This window comes from Dromiciops gliroides, chromosome 2 (genome assembly GCF_019393635.1).
Source record: "Dromiciops gliroides isolate mDroGli1 chromosome 2, mDroGli1.pri, whole genome shotgun sequence".
In the NCBI taxonomy this organism is placed as follows: Eukaryota; Metazoa; Chordata; class Mammalia; order Microbiotheria; family Microbiotheriidae; genus Dromiciops; species Dromiciops gliroides.
In genome coordinates, this window is record NC_057862.1 from 239,791,160 (window position 1) to 239,805,901 (window position 14,742).

Consider the following 14,742-nt stretch of genomic DNA (forward strand, 5'->3'; position numbering starts at 1 on the left):
ATAAACTTTTGAGGGAGGACCATAATTAGGGCAGGACAAATGTGGCTTTGTCCTAGGGCACTGAATTTAGTGGGTACTACCAACTGTCTCTGTAGTCCTTTAGCACTTTAGAAACAACAGAACTCAGCATCTAGTTAGCATGAATAGTTAAAATAGGAAGCTACTAAAGCTTGCTTCCTTCCTCTGTGGACACACCCTTGGTGAAGTCCCCCTTAGCTCAACCCTCCCTGCCCCCACGCCCACCCCATCCCACTCCATGCTCCTTGTCATGGACTCAGTTTGTGCTATTTGCCTCAGGTGCAAAAATTGCCAATTACAGCTCTGCTGTGAGGTATATATGTGTGTAAACCACAAAGAACATCAAAGAAGCAATTCTAAAGGGGGAGGGAGAAATTGAGGTGGAAACTGAAACGCAGAGCAATTCTCCTGAGCATGGAGTTCATTGCAATAAAAAAGAAACCCCATTAAATCACAAACAACCCAATACTTATACCATTTACCTTCAAAATACCAAGCTGAGAAAGACAGTGTGGAATAGTAAAGAGATGGCCTTGGAGTCAGGAAGACGGGGGCTTGAGTCCCCACTCCTGACACTGTTAGCTGAGTGATCCTGTCCATAGCTTAACCTCCCAACACCCCCAGGCAACTCTCTGTGACCATACATTGCAGAGAAGTTGCTGACCTGTATTGGTAAGGGAGTTTCCTTACTACCAATGCTTGTCTCCACCAACGAAATCACAGGTTTGGAACACAAAGAAACAGACAAATAAACCAATAACTGAATGAATAACCAAGGTGGGCCAATGCATGAGAGATGGAAATATGGATCTAAAACTTTTTCTAAACTCCCTCCATGGCATCATTCCCATTAAATAGTTCCCAGGTGATAAAGAAAACTGTTTTTAAAGAAATACCTTTGGGTTTGAAGCTACCAATAACTTTAGAAACCTGGGTATCATAAGACCGTTAAACCATTTGAATACAGAACACAAGCTCTGGTGCAGATGTCATTGGGTGCTTGTATTTTGAATGAAGCCTTTAGGCAGACTTTGATAAGTCTTAGAGATAGAATTACAACAGTGACAGTTACATCTGGTAACAGCTGCAGCAGTAAATTGAAGCCTGCATGCAGAGGGAAAGGACCATCAGTCCTTGGGGTCACTCTCTGAGACACAGATAGCAATGAACATGTTCTTTTGCTGTTCTTTGTATCCCTACCACTTAGCATAGTGCCTAGGACATAGTAAGGCACTTTGTCCAGCTAAGATGGCCCCTTGTCCAAAGAACAACACCATCTTTGTTTGTTTCTTCTGTTTGTTTCTTCTGACTTTTTAAGTCAGAGTTTGCTGGATACAAGTAAGAAAACCTGTCCCTAGGTCCTGAAATACATTCAAATGGCAGCTTCTACCTTAGCTTCACAGGCCCTTTTTAGGGTAGGATGAATTTTATAATCTAAGAAAGGGATGGATAATTAGCATGGAAAGATTGTTCTATCTATCATCTATCTGTTTATATTGTTGTTGTTGTTGAGTTGTTTTCAGTCATGTCTGATTCTTCATGACCCCATTTGGGTTTTTTGTTTGTTTGGGGTTTTTTGGCAAAGATACTAGAGTGATTTTCCATTTCATTCTTCAGCTCATTTTAAAGATGAAGAAATGGAGGCAAACAGGGTTAAGAGACTTGGCCAGGTTTACATAGCTAGTAAACGTCTGATGCTGGATTTGAACTCAGGAAGATGAGTCTTCCCTATTTCAAGCCCAATACTCTATCCACTTTGCTACCTAGTTGCATGTGTGTGTTGTGTTGTGTTGTGTTGTGTGTGTGTTATGTTTTGTCTCTGTGTGTGTATATATTTTAAGAATCCTAAATCCTGTAAAACCTGGACTATTGATTGGTCACAGTAATCATCAGATGCCCTATACAATTAACTTCTTTCTTCTAAACTCAAGCTACAGCCATTTGAACACTTAGATGAGCTTGTGGCATTTATTGTCCATCAGTGATTAATCATATAGTGCTTTGGGACCACTCATAATGCTTTTAAAGAACTCTTCATATACCTATCTTGTCTCTGCTTTCTCATGACTGTTCCTGGAATGCTGGACACAACTAAGGATAACTGAATGATGGAGCTGGTTTCACCCAATAGAAATTGTTGTTATATAATCTCAGCTCAACCCTCACTGATGCTTCACTGTTGTCTCTTTCCTATCTAGTGAACCTCAGTGACTGTTGCAAACCAATTCCATTCTCTTCAACACCCTAACCACATTTCCACCTTCTGACACTTAGAAGGTAACCAAGTTTGTTACTCCACTGAAAGCTGTCCCTTAGAGTTCCCTCCTTAATTCTCTCAGACTTTTCAGCATTATCTATCACCCACTCTCCCTTCTGTTACTGAAGTGACCTAAGGCTAATTCTTTGACCTATGCTCTTTATCCACTCATAGGCTCACAGATTTAGAGCCTCAAGGGCTCTAAAACCTCAAAGGACCTCAAAAGACCTCTAGTCAACCCTCTCACTTTACAAATGAGGAAACTGAAGCCCAAGAGAATGAAATGACTTGCCTGATTTCACAGAGGTGGGAAGCATAAGATTCAAGTTTTGAATCCGGGTTCTTTGACTCTATACCCATCTTTTTTCTTCCACAATCATACTTCCAATAGTCATCTTCTCTTTCTCTTACATCTTCAAACTCCTGCTCTCATCTAGCTCCTCATCTGCCTAGAAAATGCATTGATCTCAGGCCAGCTAGATGGCGCAGTGGATAGAGCACCGGCCCTGGAGTCAGGAGTACCTGAGTTCAAATCTGGCCTCAGACACTTAACACTTACTAGCTGTGTGACCCTGGGCAAGTCAATTAACCCCAATTGCCTCACTAAAAAAAAAAATGCACGGATCTCCAATTCTAATAATGCTTTCCTTTGATTTTTCATACTCCATTAACTATAGTTTCATATCCCTCCTCTAGCTGCTAAACCACTTTATTTATTTATTTATTCACTTTTGGATGGGGCAATGAGGGTTAAGTGACTTGCCCAAGGTCACACAGCTAGTAAATGTCAAGTGTCTGAGATCGGATTTGAATTCAGGTCCTCCTGAATCCAGGGCTGGTGCTTTATCCACTGCGCCATCTAGCTGCCCCTGCTAAACCACTTTGAAAAGTTTTCTATACTTGATGCCTCTACTTCCTTATACCCACTTCTCAACCTCTTAAAAACCTTTTACCCCCCACTAATCAATTGAAACTGTTCTTTCAAACATCACCAACAATGATGTTCCTAGTCATTTAATCCAATATCCTTTTTGTCTTCATCCACAATGTTGACCCTCCTTTCCTGTTGGATAGTCTCCTGTTCATTAACTTCACAGATATCACTCTCTCCTGGTTCTTCTCCCACCTAGCTAACCCCTTCTTCTCAATCTGCTTCACTGGTTCTGTGTTTTCTTTCTGAATGCTCAAGGTGCATACTCCCCAAGGTTTTGTTCTGGACCCTCTTCCATTCTCTTTATTATTGTTGTTGTTTTTAAAGCAGGGTGATGAGGGTTAAGTGACTTGCCCAGGGTCACACAGCTATTAAGTGTCTAGTATCTGAGGCCAGATTTGAACTCAGGACTTCCTGAATCCAGGGCCAGTGCTTTATCTACTGTGCCACCTAGCAGCCCCCTTCCATTCTCTTCTTACACACCTTAGCAATCTTATTCACTCCTGCCACTTTATCTACTTGTTATATGCAGGTGGCTTGTAAAACTTCATTTCCAAGACCTACATGAACTGATGCAAAGTGAAATGAATAGAACCTGGATAACATTGTGTAAAGTAACAGCAATCTTGTAAGATGGTCAACTGTGAATGACTTAGCTATTTTCAGTAATACAATGATCCAAGACAACTCTGAAGGACTTGTGATGAAAAATGCTATCCATCCCCAGAGGAAAAACTGATGGAGTCTGAATATAGAGCAAAGCACACTTTTTAAAAACTTTCTTTTTCTTGTTTTGTTTTGTTTTTTCTTTTTTCTTTTTTTAGTCTATGTTTTCTTTCTTTCCTTGAAAAAAAAATTTTTTTTTTGCAGGGCAATGAGGGTTAAGTGACTTGCCCAGGGTCACACAGCTAGTGTCAAGTGTCTGAGGTCGGATTTGAACTCAGGTCCTTCTGAATCCAGGGCTAGTGCTTTATCCACTGCACCACCTAGCTGCCCCACTATGTTTTCTTTTACAATATGACTAATATGGGAATATTTTTACCTGACTGTACATGTATAACCTATACCAAATTGCCTCCTCTGTGAGAGGGGTGGAGAGGGAGAGAGAGCATTCAAAATGTTAAAAACAAATGTTAAAAATTGTTTTGACATGTAATTGGGGAAAAATAAAATACTAAATAAGTAATTTAAAAACAACTTCATTTCTGGCTCTGACCTTCCTTTTGAGTTCCAGACGCCACTGCCAACTGCTTATAAGCTATCATTATCTGAATGTCCACCCCACCTCAAAATTAAGATACATGAAACCATGTTTATATTTCCCCTTATTCCTTATCTTCCTTCTGATTTCACTGTTTTTGTTGGTGGTACCATCACATTCATCTTGGTAATTATCTTCTATTTTCCCTCTCCCTCTCTTCTCTTATCTATTCAGCAGTCAATTCTTGTTGATTCAGCTTGTGGAACATCTTTTGAGGCAGTCCTCCCCCTCTCACTAATAGCCAATATGGCTTCCTTGAAAACAGATCATGCTAGACTAACCTCATTTTCTTCTTCTTTGAGGTTAGACTAACTAGACTGGTAGATCAGGGAGAGCACTTTACAAAATCTCTAATGCCAACATTATAGATAAGATGAGAAAGAAGGGGCCTAGATGACAGCACAATCAGGTAGATTCAGACCTTGTTGAATGACCAGGTCTAAAGAGTAGTCATTGATCAGTTGATGGCAACTAGGAGTGAGTGCCCCATGGGTCTGGCCTTGGCTCTGTGTCATTCAAAATTTGATGAATTATTTCAATGGAGCCATACAAGGCATGCTTGTCAAATCTGCAAACAACCCAAAGCTGAAAGATGTAGTTAATATGATGGATCCTAGATAGAGCTGGAACCTGGACAAAGGCAGATCAAAACCATCTTGACACCTAGTAAGATTAAATTTAGCTGGAACAAGGGTAAATCTATAACTGGACTATAATAAAATCAACCTGACAAATATGAACAAGATGTTAGACAAGAGTGCCCTTGTAGAGGGGGAAGACTGGGGGGTTTTAGTGTCTTGAGTCAAGAGTGACAAGGCAGAGGCAGCTAGGTGGCACAGTGGATAAAGCACTGGCCCTGGATTCAAGAGAACCTGAGTTCAAATCCAGCTTCAGACACTTGACACTTACTAGCTATGTGACCCTGGGCAAGTCACTGAACCCCAATTGCCTCACCCCCCCCCCAAAAAAAAGTGACAAGGCATTCAAAAAAATGCTAAACCTATCCAGCTTTCAGGCAGCTAGGGGGCACAGTGGAGTGCAGGGCCTGGAGTCAGGAAGACTCATCTCCCTGAGTTCAAATTCGGCCTCAGACACTAGCTGTGTGACCCTGGGCAAGTCACTTAAATCTGGTTTGCCTCAATTTCCTCATCAGTAACATCAGTAAAATGAGATGGAGAAGGAAATAGCAAAGCACTCCAGTATCTTTGTGCAGTGACTCTCAGGGCAAGTGTCATTGAGGGATCCTATCATTCATTTGTTTGTTGTTTGTCCTTCATTCCCAAAGAGGACCATGACATCAGGGTGATGTCATGACTTGCAATGAATTGGATTTAAGTGAGGGAGGGCTGTGCAAGGTCACTAACCTCACTCTCTCCTCTAGAGCCATTTGGGTCCAATGGTGAGATATAGATCAGGACAACTGGAGATGGCCCCTCCAGTGACCATAGCCTAATCCCAAATGTCTACCATTCTCTTTACTCAGTGTGTTTCTGGGTTATTGGAAGGTAACTTGCTGACCAAATGGGAGAAAGGAAGTTATGTTTGGGCACTCTTTTCACTAGTTGGTGCTGTAGCATCTAGTTTCTTACCTGGATTTTTTTTTAATGGAGGGGCAATGAGGGTTAAGGGACTTGCCCAGGGTCACACAGCTAGTAAGTGTCAAGTGTCTGAGGTTGGATTTCAACTCAGGTCTTCCTGAATCCAGGGCCAGTGCTTTATCCACTGTGCCACCTAGCTGCCCCCTTCTTACCTATATTTTTGGGAAGAAAATTCATGACTCACCAAATTTGGAGAAAGCCCTGCTTCTGGATGAAGTTATGAAAACAAAAACAAAAACAGGCCACCACAAACTCACAAGGGACCCTACACATTGGAAAGACCAGGAATGTCAACTGATAGAAAAATATCCTTGGTCCTTTGTCATATTTGGGTCCTACTTAATACTACAAGTGCTACTTGGCCTTCACAAATGGCCTAACAGTTCAGGGTACATGATTGTGGCCCGACCATCCTGTTTGCTTTTTATTCTGGCTTTGTTCTAGTGGCTCAGGCCAGATTTGGGGTGGCATTGGATGAAGGTGGGCTTCTCTTTCAATGCAGGGTGAAGAGGTATTCCTTTTAGTTTTATATATATACATATATATATACACACATATATGTATGTATGTATATGTGTATATCTACATAAAGAGAGAGAGCACTAAATTCATGTTCTCATGAAGAGAGCAATTACCTAATTAAGCTCTCTTGTGAGACTCTACTAGGCTCATGGATGAGGTCTAATGTTTGCATTAGAGCAATAAACTGGTTGGGTATTATAGTAGTACCTAAGTTATCTAGTAGTACCAATCACCTAGTGGAGCAGGGCCAGGGCCCTAAGAAGGTCCCTTGAGCTCAAGCACCTAAAATTGAGCCCATTTAGAGGGGCATGAGATATAGCCAGGTGGGAGGAAACAAGACACTGAGTTTTTCTCTTCTCTGCCTTTCAAAAACCAAAAAAATCAGGAATATGAACCACAGAAAGCTGTCTTATCAGTTCTCATGTTCTCATATACCTTTTCAAGTCTGAGATGATAGTTGGCAGTAGCTGAGGTGAGGGCAGAGACATGAAGCAACAGACCAAACACTTGGGCTACAGAGAGTTTTCGTCACTGGGTGGCCAGGGCTCTGAACAAGTCCCAGATCTCTCTGAGACTCCAAAGTCCTTATCCATACTACAGGGCTAACAGTAATAACCTCCTTCATTGGGCTAGTGCTTCTGAGAACAACAATTACTGTTGTAGAGAGACAGAAAGGAGTAGTGGACTTGGAGTAAGGAAGACTTGGATTCAAATCCTGCCTAGGATACTTACTAGCTATCTAACCCTGGGAAAGTTACTTACCCTTTCTGTCTGCCTCAGTTTCCTCACCTGTAAAATGGGGAAGAGGATTAAACAGCTTTCAAGGACCCTTCCACTTCTAATTCTATGATTCTGTGATTCATTAGTATTGTAAATGAACCCTAAGAACTATCAGACCCATTAGATTGATAACTCCTTGAGGGCAGGAACTGTTTTTTGTCTTTCTTTGTATCCTCAGAGTTTAGTACAGTGTCTAGTGTACTTTTTTTGGGGGGGTGAGGCAATTGGGGTTAAGTGACTTGCCCAGGGTCACACAGCTAGTAAGTGTCAAGTGTCTAAGGCCGGATTTGAACTCAGGTCCTCCTGAATCCAGGGCCGGTGCTCAATCCACTGTGCCACCTAGCTGCCTTTCTGGTGTATTGTTGTTCAGTTGTTTCCAACTCTTCATGACCCTGTGGATCAACTGATCATGAGGTTTTCCTGGCAAAGATACTAGAATGGTTTGTCTTTATCCAATTTTATGCAGGCAGGGGTTAAGTGACTTGCCCTGGGTCACACAGCTAATAAGTGTCTGAGGTAGGGGCAGCTAGGTGGTACAGTGGATAAAGCACCAGTCCTGGATTCAAGAGGACCTGAGTTCAAATTCGGCCTCAGACACTTGACACTTACTAGGTGTGTGACCCTAGGCAAGTCACTTAACCCTCATTGCCCCACCCAAAAAAAAAAAGTGTCTGAGGTAAAATTTGAACTCAGGTCTTTTTGACTACAAGCCTAGCTGAATCTATCCTCCTTTCCACTGAGCCCCCTAGCTGCCTAGTGAATAGAAGTTGCTTAATCAATGCTTTATTAACTAATCGACTGATCCTCAGAAGTCTAGTTCAAACCCTTCTTGAAATATGAATCCTGTATATGATATCTGCCTAAATCAACCAGTACAATAACCTGTCCCCATTTCTCTACTTTGTCTCCAAGATTATTTCACTCAATTTAACAAATATTTAGGAAATACCTATTAAGCACTAGGCATTTACACCTATTAGGATTAAGGTAGGTGTATGACATACAAAGTATATTTTAAGATGCCATGCTGTAATAAGGGGTACTACGCTAAAACACAGATCTACCAGTCTAGCAACCTTGTCAAAAAGGAAATGAACATAACCCGACATGTTTTGTTCTTAACTAATTATCCAATGGCCCTCGTTAGCCCAGAGACAATGGAAAGCTGCCTTGAAGAGCATTATTTGATCTCATGGAATTCCCCCTCCTCCTTCCCTTTGAAAAAGACTAATTTGTTGTTCTCTCAAATTAATCATCATCATCATCATTATTATTATACCTCATCTCTATGTCCCATAAAGTGATGTCATCACTGATCCATGGATTGGAAGGTTCGGCTGGAGTTATCAAAGGATCATATTCCACATACTGTTCCGTGTAAGCAATTAAGCTGTGGTAGGGAGGGAAGGGAGAGAGAGAGCAGACAAAGTCACCGATCACCATAGCAATGTCATGTTGGGGTTACGGTCTCCCACTTCGAATGGTCAATGCACTTACCTCTCTAGATGATGGGAATGAGAAGCAATTAACCGGATGCTCCATCTCATTCCCCAAGCAGCAAGGGGGCCATTGCATAATAAAGGGAGCATGTAGCCCAAGGTTTATTTCTCCCTTTCCCAAAGTGGGTTCATGTTCATTCATTTCCTCATTCATTCAAGGAATCTGAGATGGCTTTGAAGTTTTAGGAGACAACTGTCCCATTATCATTTCACTTCCCCATGGTTAGAAGAACTAGAGGGATTCATTAGATGAGATTATAATCTCTAATATCAGAGAAGTCATCCTCTCTAAGACATAAATCCACTAGGAATGGAGGACCCTGGAGCCTCATGTTTCATGAAGGGTTTGAACTGAGGGTCAGTCAATTAGTCAATAAAGTATTTATTAAGCAACTTCTATTCACAAGGGTATGCTGGAACCAGCTTGAATAGATAAATGATTTAAAAATTCTCAGTGTGAGCAGAAAAAATCACCTCAAAAATCAGCAAACACTACAAATCAGGGCTTCATACATTGTTTTACAGATTGTTTAGACTTCAGTGATGGAGAAAAATAGTGATAATGCAAATTAAACTTAAAAGTATGTGTCACTCATACAATTTTTTTCCAGAGAGCCGATTGTTAAACATTTGCCAACACACTCCTGCCCGATTCCATCATACAAAAGCAGTTTCGATTTTAGGTGATCATGTGAGTAGTAAGTGCCATTGCAGGCAAATTGAAATGGGTCAACTGAGTAGTTCAATCAAGACCCTGGATGCTTTCTTTTAGAAACATGAATCTTGTATATGACATCTGACTAAATTAATCAGCGTGATAACCTGTCCATATTTCTCTACCATGTCTCCAAGGGTATTTCACTCAAATCAACAAATATTCAGTAAATGCCTACTAGGCACAAGGAGGTACCACTGGCTTTGATGGTCCCTTGTCTCATCATGGATGGAGTTAGGCTGGCTACACAAAATTTGACTTAACTGAATCCCCAAAGCCTATTAGGAATCATCTCACATTCCTGCTTAAACAAATATAAATTTTAAAAGCCTCTTTAGCTAAGCTTAGAATAAACAGCTTCAAAGTCTTTGGGGAATGTCTATGTTTACCTTTCCTTTATATTATCCTCCCCCACACCTCTATTCATTTAACCTACAAGTCAAAAAAAGTGATAAGGAGTAGATTGATGGTTGAACAGAAAACAGCAGGTTGGTGCTAACCCTTTGTGAAAGTTCCTTATTCTAACATTTCGAACTCAAAGTGAAACTTGGGCTAGAGTAGCATTTCCACAGTCCAGTGGGAAGAATATTGGATTTCAATTTAAAACACCTGAGGTCCAAACCCAGATCTGCCCCTCATTTGACTTTGGGCAAGGAAGTCACTTGACCTCTTCTGGCATAGGTTACCTGGGACTGGACTAGATGGTCACTAAGGCCCTAGGTAACCTTTCAACTTTAAGTGATCATTATGACCAAATATAACAGGGGAGAAAGAGGGCAGATTCATAACAGCATTTACATAGGGCTTTCTTGTTGGCAAAATGCTTTACAAATATTTTCTCATTTTGTCCCTATAACAGCCTTTGGTGGTAGATGCTATTATTATCATCCCCATTTTATAAATGGGAAAACTGAGGTTGGCAGAGGTTAAGTGACTTGCCCAGGGTTACACAGCTAGTGTGTAAGGCAGGATTTGGACACAGGTCTTCCTGATTCCAGGTGTAGTGCTCTACCAAGTTAGAGTGAAGGCTCCAAGCCTTGTAGAATAACAACAAACAAGGGGCACACGTTAAAAATGCAAATGGTGATGGGGAGGGCCGGATTTGGAGGCCTTGTCTAAGGCCCCCCAAATGCCTTGTCCCAGATCTGGGCAACATTTATCTCTTGAAAAGTAATTTATTTTTCAGTCGTGTCTGACTCCCTGTGACACCATTTGGGTTTTTCTTGGTAAACTTAATGGAATGGTTTACCATTTCCTTCTCCAGATCATTTTATAGATGAGGAAAGTGAGGCAAACAGGGTTAAGTGACTAGGGTCACACAACTAGAAGTGTGTCTGAAGCCAGATTTGAACTCAAGATGAGTTTTCTTGATTCCAAGCCCAGTGCTCTATCCACTGTGCCACCTAGCTGCCCCTGAAAAAGTAAAAGGAGATGCTGATCTGAAGAGGGTTTAGGAGCTGGATAGTTGCTTCCTTAATTAGTGCTTTCTCCCCATGCGTGAAAGTCTAACAACTACTTGAAAAGAAGCTTTTTTATTTGTTCTTTTAAATCAAACATCATTGCTTTGTTCTTATAGGAGAAGTAACAGAATGTCCTGAGAGGCTTACAGAGAAGACCTAAGTGCTGATCAAAGGAACCCCAAGGAGAGTTGGAAGGATTTTCTGTTTAAGACAATGTAGGAGATGGGTTGTTATGCAAGCTGGAGAACAACAGACTATGAAGGCATGTGGGTATGTGCATGTATGTGAACGTCACTAACATTCTTTAGAATTCTAATAGACAAGCTGGAATTTGGAAGATCCAGTGTCAACTTTTGGTTTGTTAAACTTTTTACATGATTATATAACCACCTTGGGGGAAAAAAAGGAGGTCAGCCAGCCATCTTAAGAAAGGAGATGGATGGTTTTGTTAATTGGCACAGTCGGCAAAGGGGAAATTAGGGGCTGGTTTAGGAGGAAGGGCTCACTAGCATTAGAAAGTTCTCCACGGAGGACTTAAAAGTTGTATTTCCCATTATGGGATAAAGTTCAAGGAGGTGACTCTTTGCTGGTCAACTCAAAGAATAATCTAAAAGTGTCAAAAAGTAACTAAAATGTGATGTAAAGTTGTGGAGGCAGCTGGCCCCAAAGGCCTCAAACGATGTAGTAAGTCAGAGAAATGGTGCATTGGTTTAGCCATCTTCAGAGAAATAATAGAATGTGCTAAGAAGAGCTGGTGTGGAGAAAATAGCTGGATTAAGATGTGAGCCTGGATCAAGAGACTGCATTTGATAGGACAAGGAAGGATTTTCTCTGTAAAACCATGTGAAATGTGGAATACCATCTAAGCTAGAGAGCTATAGCCTATGAGAACATTCTGTGCAAATGTGACTAGCATTCCAAGGGTTGCAGTTTAAAAAAAGGAAGAAAGGGAGAGAGAGAGGGAGAGAGAGAGGGAGAGAGAGAGAGAGAGAGAGAGAGAGAGAGAGAGAGAGAGAGAGAGAGAGAGAGAGAGAGGAGAAGGGAAGGAAGGAAAAGGAAGGAAGGAAGGAAGGAAGGAAGGAAGGAAGGAAGGAAGGAAGGAAGGAAGGAAGGAAGAAAGAAAGAAAAGAGACAGGATGGATGGAAGAGAAAGAAAAGGAAAGAAAGAAAAAGAGACAGGATGGATGGAAGAAAAAGAAAAAGAAAGAAAGGCTGGAAGAAAGAGAAAGAAAAAGAAAGAAAAAAGAGAAAGGATGGAAGGAAGAGAAAGAAAGAAAGGAAGGAAGGATGGAAGCAAGAGAAAGGAAGGAAGAAAGAAAGAAAGAAAGAAAGAAAGAAAGAAAGAAAGAAAGAAAGAAAGAAAGAAAGAAAGAAAGAAAGAAAGAGATGAAGGTCATAAGGAGAGGGAGATGAGGATGTCCATGTAGCTCTTAGCTGTGCATATTGGCGAAAAGATACTTTAAAAGAAAAATTGCCAGTCTGAAAGTTAGCATAATGGATAGAAGTTACATGAACATGAAATGGAAATAGAATGGAAAAGGCCATGGAAGTCAAAGAATGTGGATTCAGTTCCTGACTCTTCCATTTACTACCCATGTGACCTTTTGTTCAGTTGTTGCTCGGTCCTGAGTGACTCTTCATGACCCATTTGGGGTTTTCTTGGCAAAGACACTGGAATGGTTTACTGTTTCCTTCTCCAGCTTATTTTACAGATGACAAAACTAAGGAAAACTGAGTTATGACTTGCCCAAGGTCACACAGCTAGTAAATGTCTGATGCCAGATTTGAACTCACAAAGATGAGTCTTCCTGAGTGCTCAATCAGCACTCTATCCACCACACCACCTAAAGGGACCTTAAATGTCATTGCATACAACTTTGAAAAAAGCTAGAAAATTTAGTTGAGGTTTTTTATTTTTCATCTGCAACTGTTTGAGATTTCTTAGCATGAATAAGAAGAAAGGTTTAACACTTGGAGAGATGGTAATGAATATGACAGCTCTGTATGGGTATTTTGTGGGTAAGGGTGGGAAATGTTGGAACATGGAGCATGGGGAACTGCATATCACAGGCTATAGGTACATTGAAAGTGAGGGGGAAGGAGAGAAAACAAGCACTTATTAAGGACCTCCTATGTACCAGGCACTATGCTAAATGCTTTACAAATATTTTCTCTTTTGATACTCACAACAACCCTGGGAGGTAGATGCCATTTTTGATCCCCATTTTACAACTGGGGAAACTGTGTGACCCTAGGCAAGTAGGTGACTTGCCTAGGGTCACACAGCTAGTAAGTATCTGAGTCATATTTGAACTTGAGTCTTCCTGACTCCAAGCCAGCACACTGTATCCATTATGCCATCTAGCTGCCCAAGTAAGAATCATGGAAAAGTCACAAAAGTGAGTATTTTAGAGGAAAAAAATATGTGTGTGCATGTATAGGTATAGATATAGATACATATGATTTATATTAATATAAAATCATATATATATCATGCACATAATATATATTACATCTTATAAAATGTAATTATATGTTATATAAACATATTATATAAATACATAATATGTTTACATGTTTGTGTATAATATAAAATAATATATTATGATTTATGTAAGATATATCATAAGTATATATTCTGATATAATTATAATTTTATATATTACAATTATACATTATATAACAACATATTATAGATTATAATTTATATTATATAATGCATATATATTAATATATATGTAAAAACCTTTTTAAAGTTGTAAAGGACTCATGAATTCAAGGTCATCAACAGAAAGCAATATAGGGTAGTGGAAAGAGCACTGAATTTGGAGTCCATAAACCTGGATTAGAATGTGGACTCTGTTGCTGCCTATTTGACCTTGGTTAGATCACTCTCCTCTCTTGGTCTCAGTTTTCTCATCTATAAAATTAAGGAATGGGACCATGCGCTCCCTTATGGTCCTGACCAGCAATAGATCTGGTAGGACACTTCTCCTTAAGGGGCAGTAGGAAGGACAATTGGAAACCAAGGAAATGACAGAAATCTTTTGGCCCACAGAGCTTCTTTTGATCTGACAGCTTCTGTCATGTGATGCATAAAGCAAAATGAAATCTGATGAAGATGGAAAACAGTCAAAACACTGGAGATACAGAGAGGAAACAAGAGAACTTGGCATGCCAGTCTCGTTAGTTTTGATTATAAAATTACTTGACATTTGGTTATATACAGTAGCACTTTGTAGGCTACAAGGCCCTAGAGCAGTGAAGCATTCCTTATCTTGTCACCCCAGAGAAATCTGTTCAATAAAAATACTCATGAGGATAAGTGAGATAACATATGAGTGATCGGAGTTCTCTGGAAAATACATGGCCACTCCAAGTCCATGGTTATGACCCTCCTTGCTCTATCGATGCTGGTCCCTGGTTTAATTGCAATTTACCTGGCTGTAACATTACCTCTAGTCTTTCCTTAATGACTTAAGAAGGTTTGAGAGGAAGAAGGGAAGCCCTGGTTGTATCACAAAATCATAGAAAAGGAAAGTTGTAATGATCTCACTTCTGACTTCCTTTGGTTGTGGTGGTGTGGTTGCTGTCGAGTTTAAGGGTTCTTTTTTTTTTTTTTTTTTTTGGTCCTAGAAGTTATCATTAGTCATTAAGATGACACATTTCCATCACCGTAGCAGGTTTTTAATAGACCCTTA

The 14,742-nt window shown here is 40.4% G+C and overlaps 1 protein-coding gene across 4 annotated transcripts in view; it reads right to left on the reverse strand.

The window, feature by feature from the left end:
• The window catches only part of RGS6 (regulator of G protein signaling 6), a 717,500-nt gene that overhangs the window by 110,585 nt on the left and 592,173 nt on the right, over positions 1 to 14,742 (reverse strand). For all 4 annotated transcript variants that reach the window (XM_043985441.1, XM_043985440.1, XM_043985443.1 and 1 more), the window contains exon 13: positions 8,647 to 8,757. In XM_043985441.1, the coding sequence (XP_043841376.1) occupies positions 8,647 to 8,757 (111 nt within the window). The remainder of the gene's footprint in view (positions 1 to 8,646; positions 8,758 to 14,742) is intronic.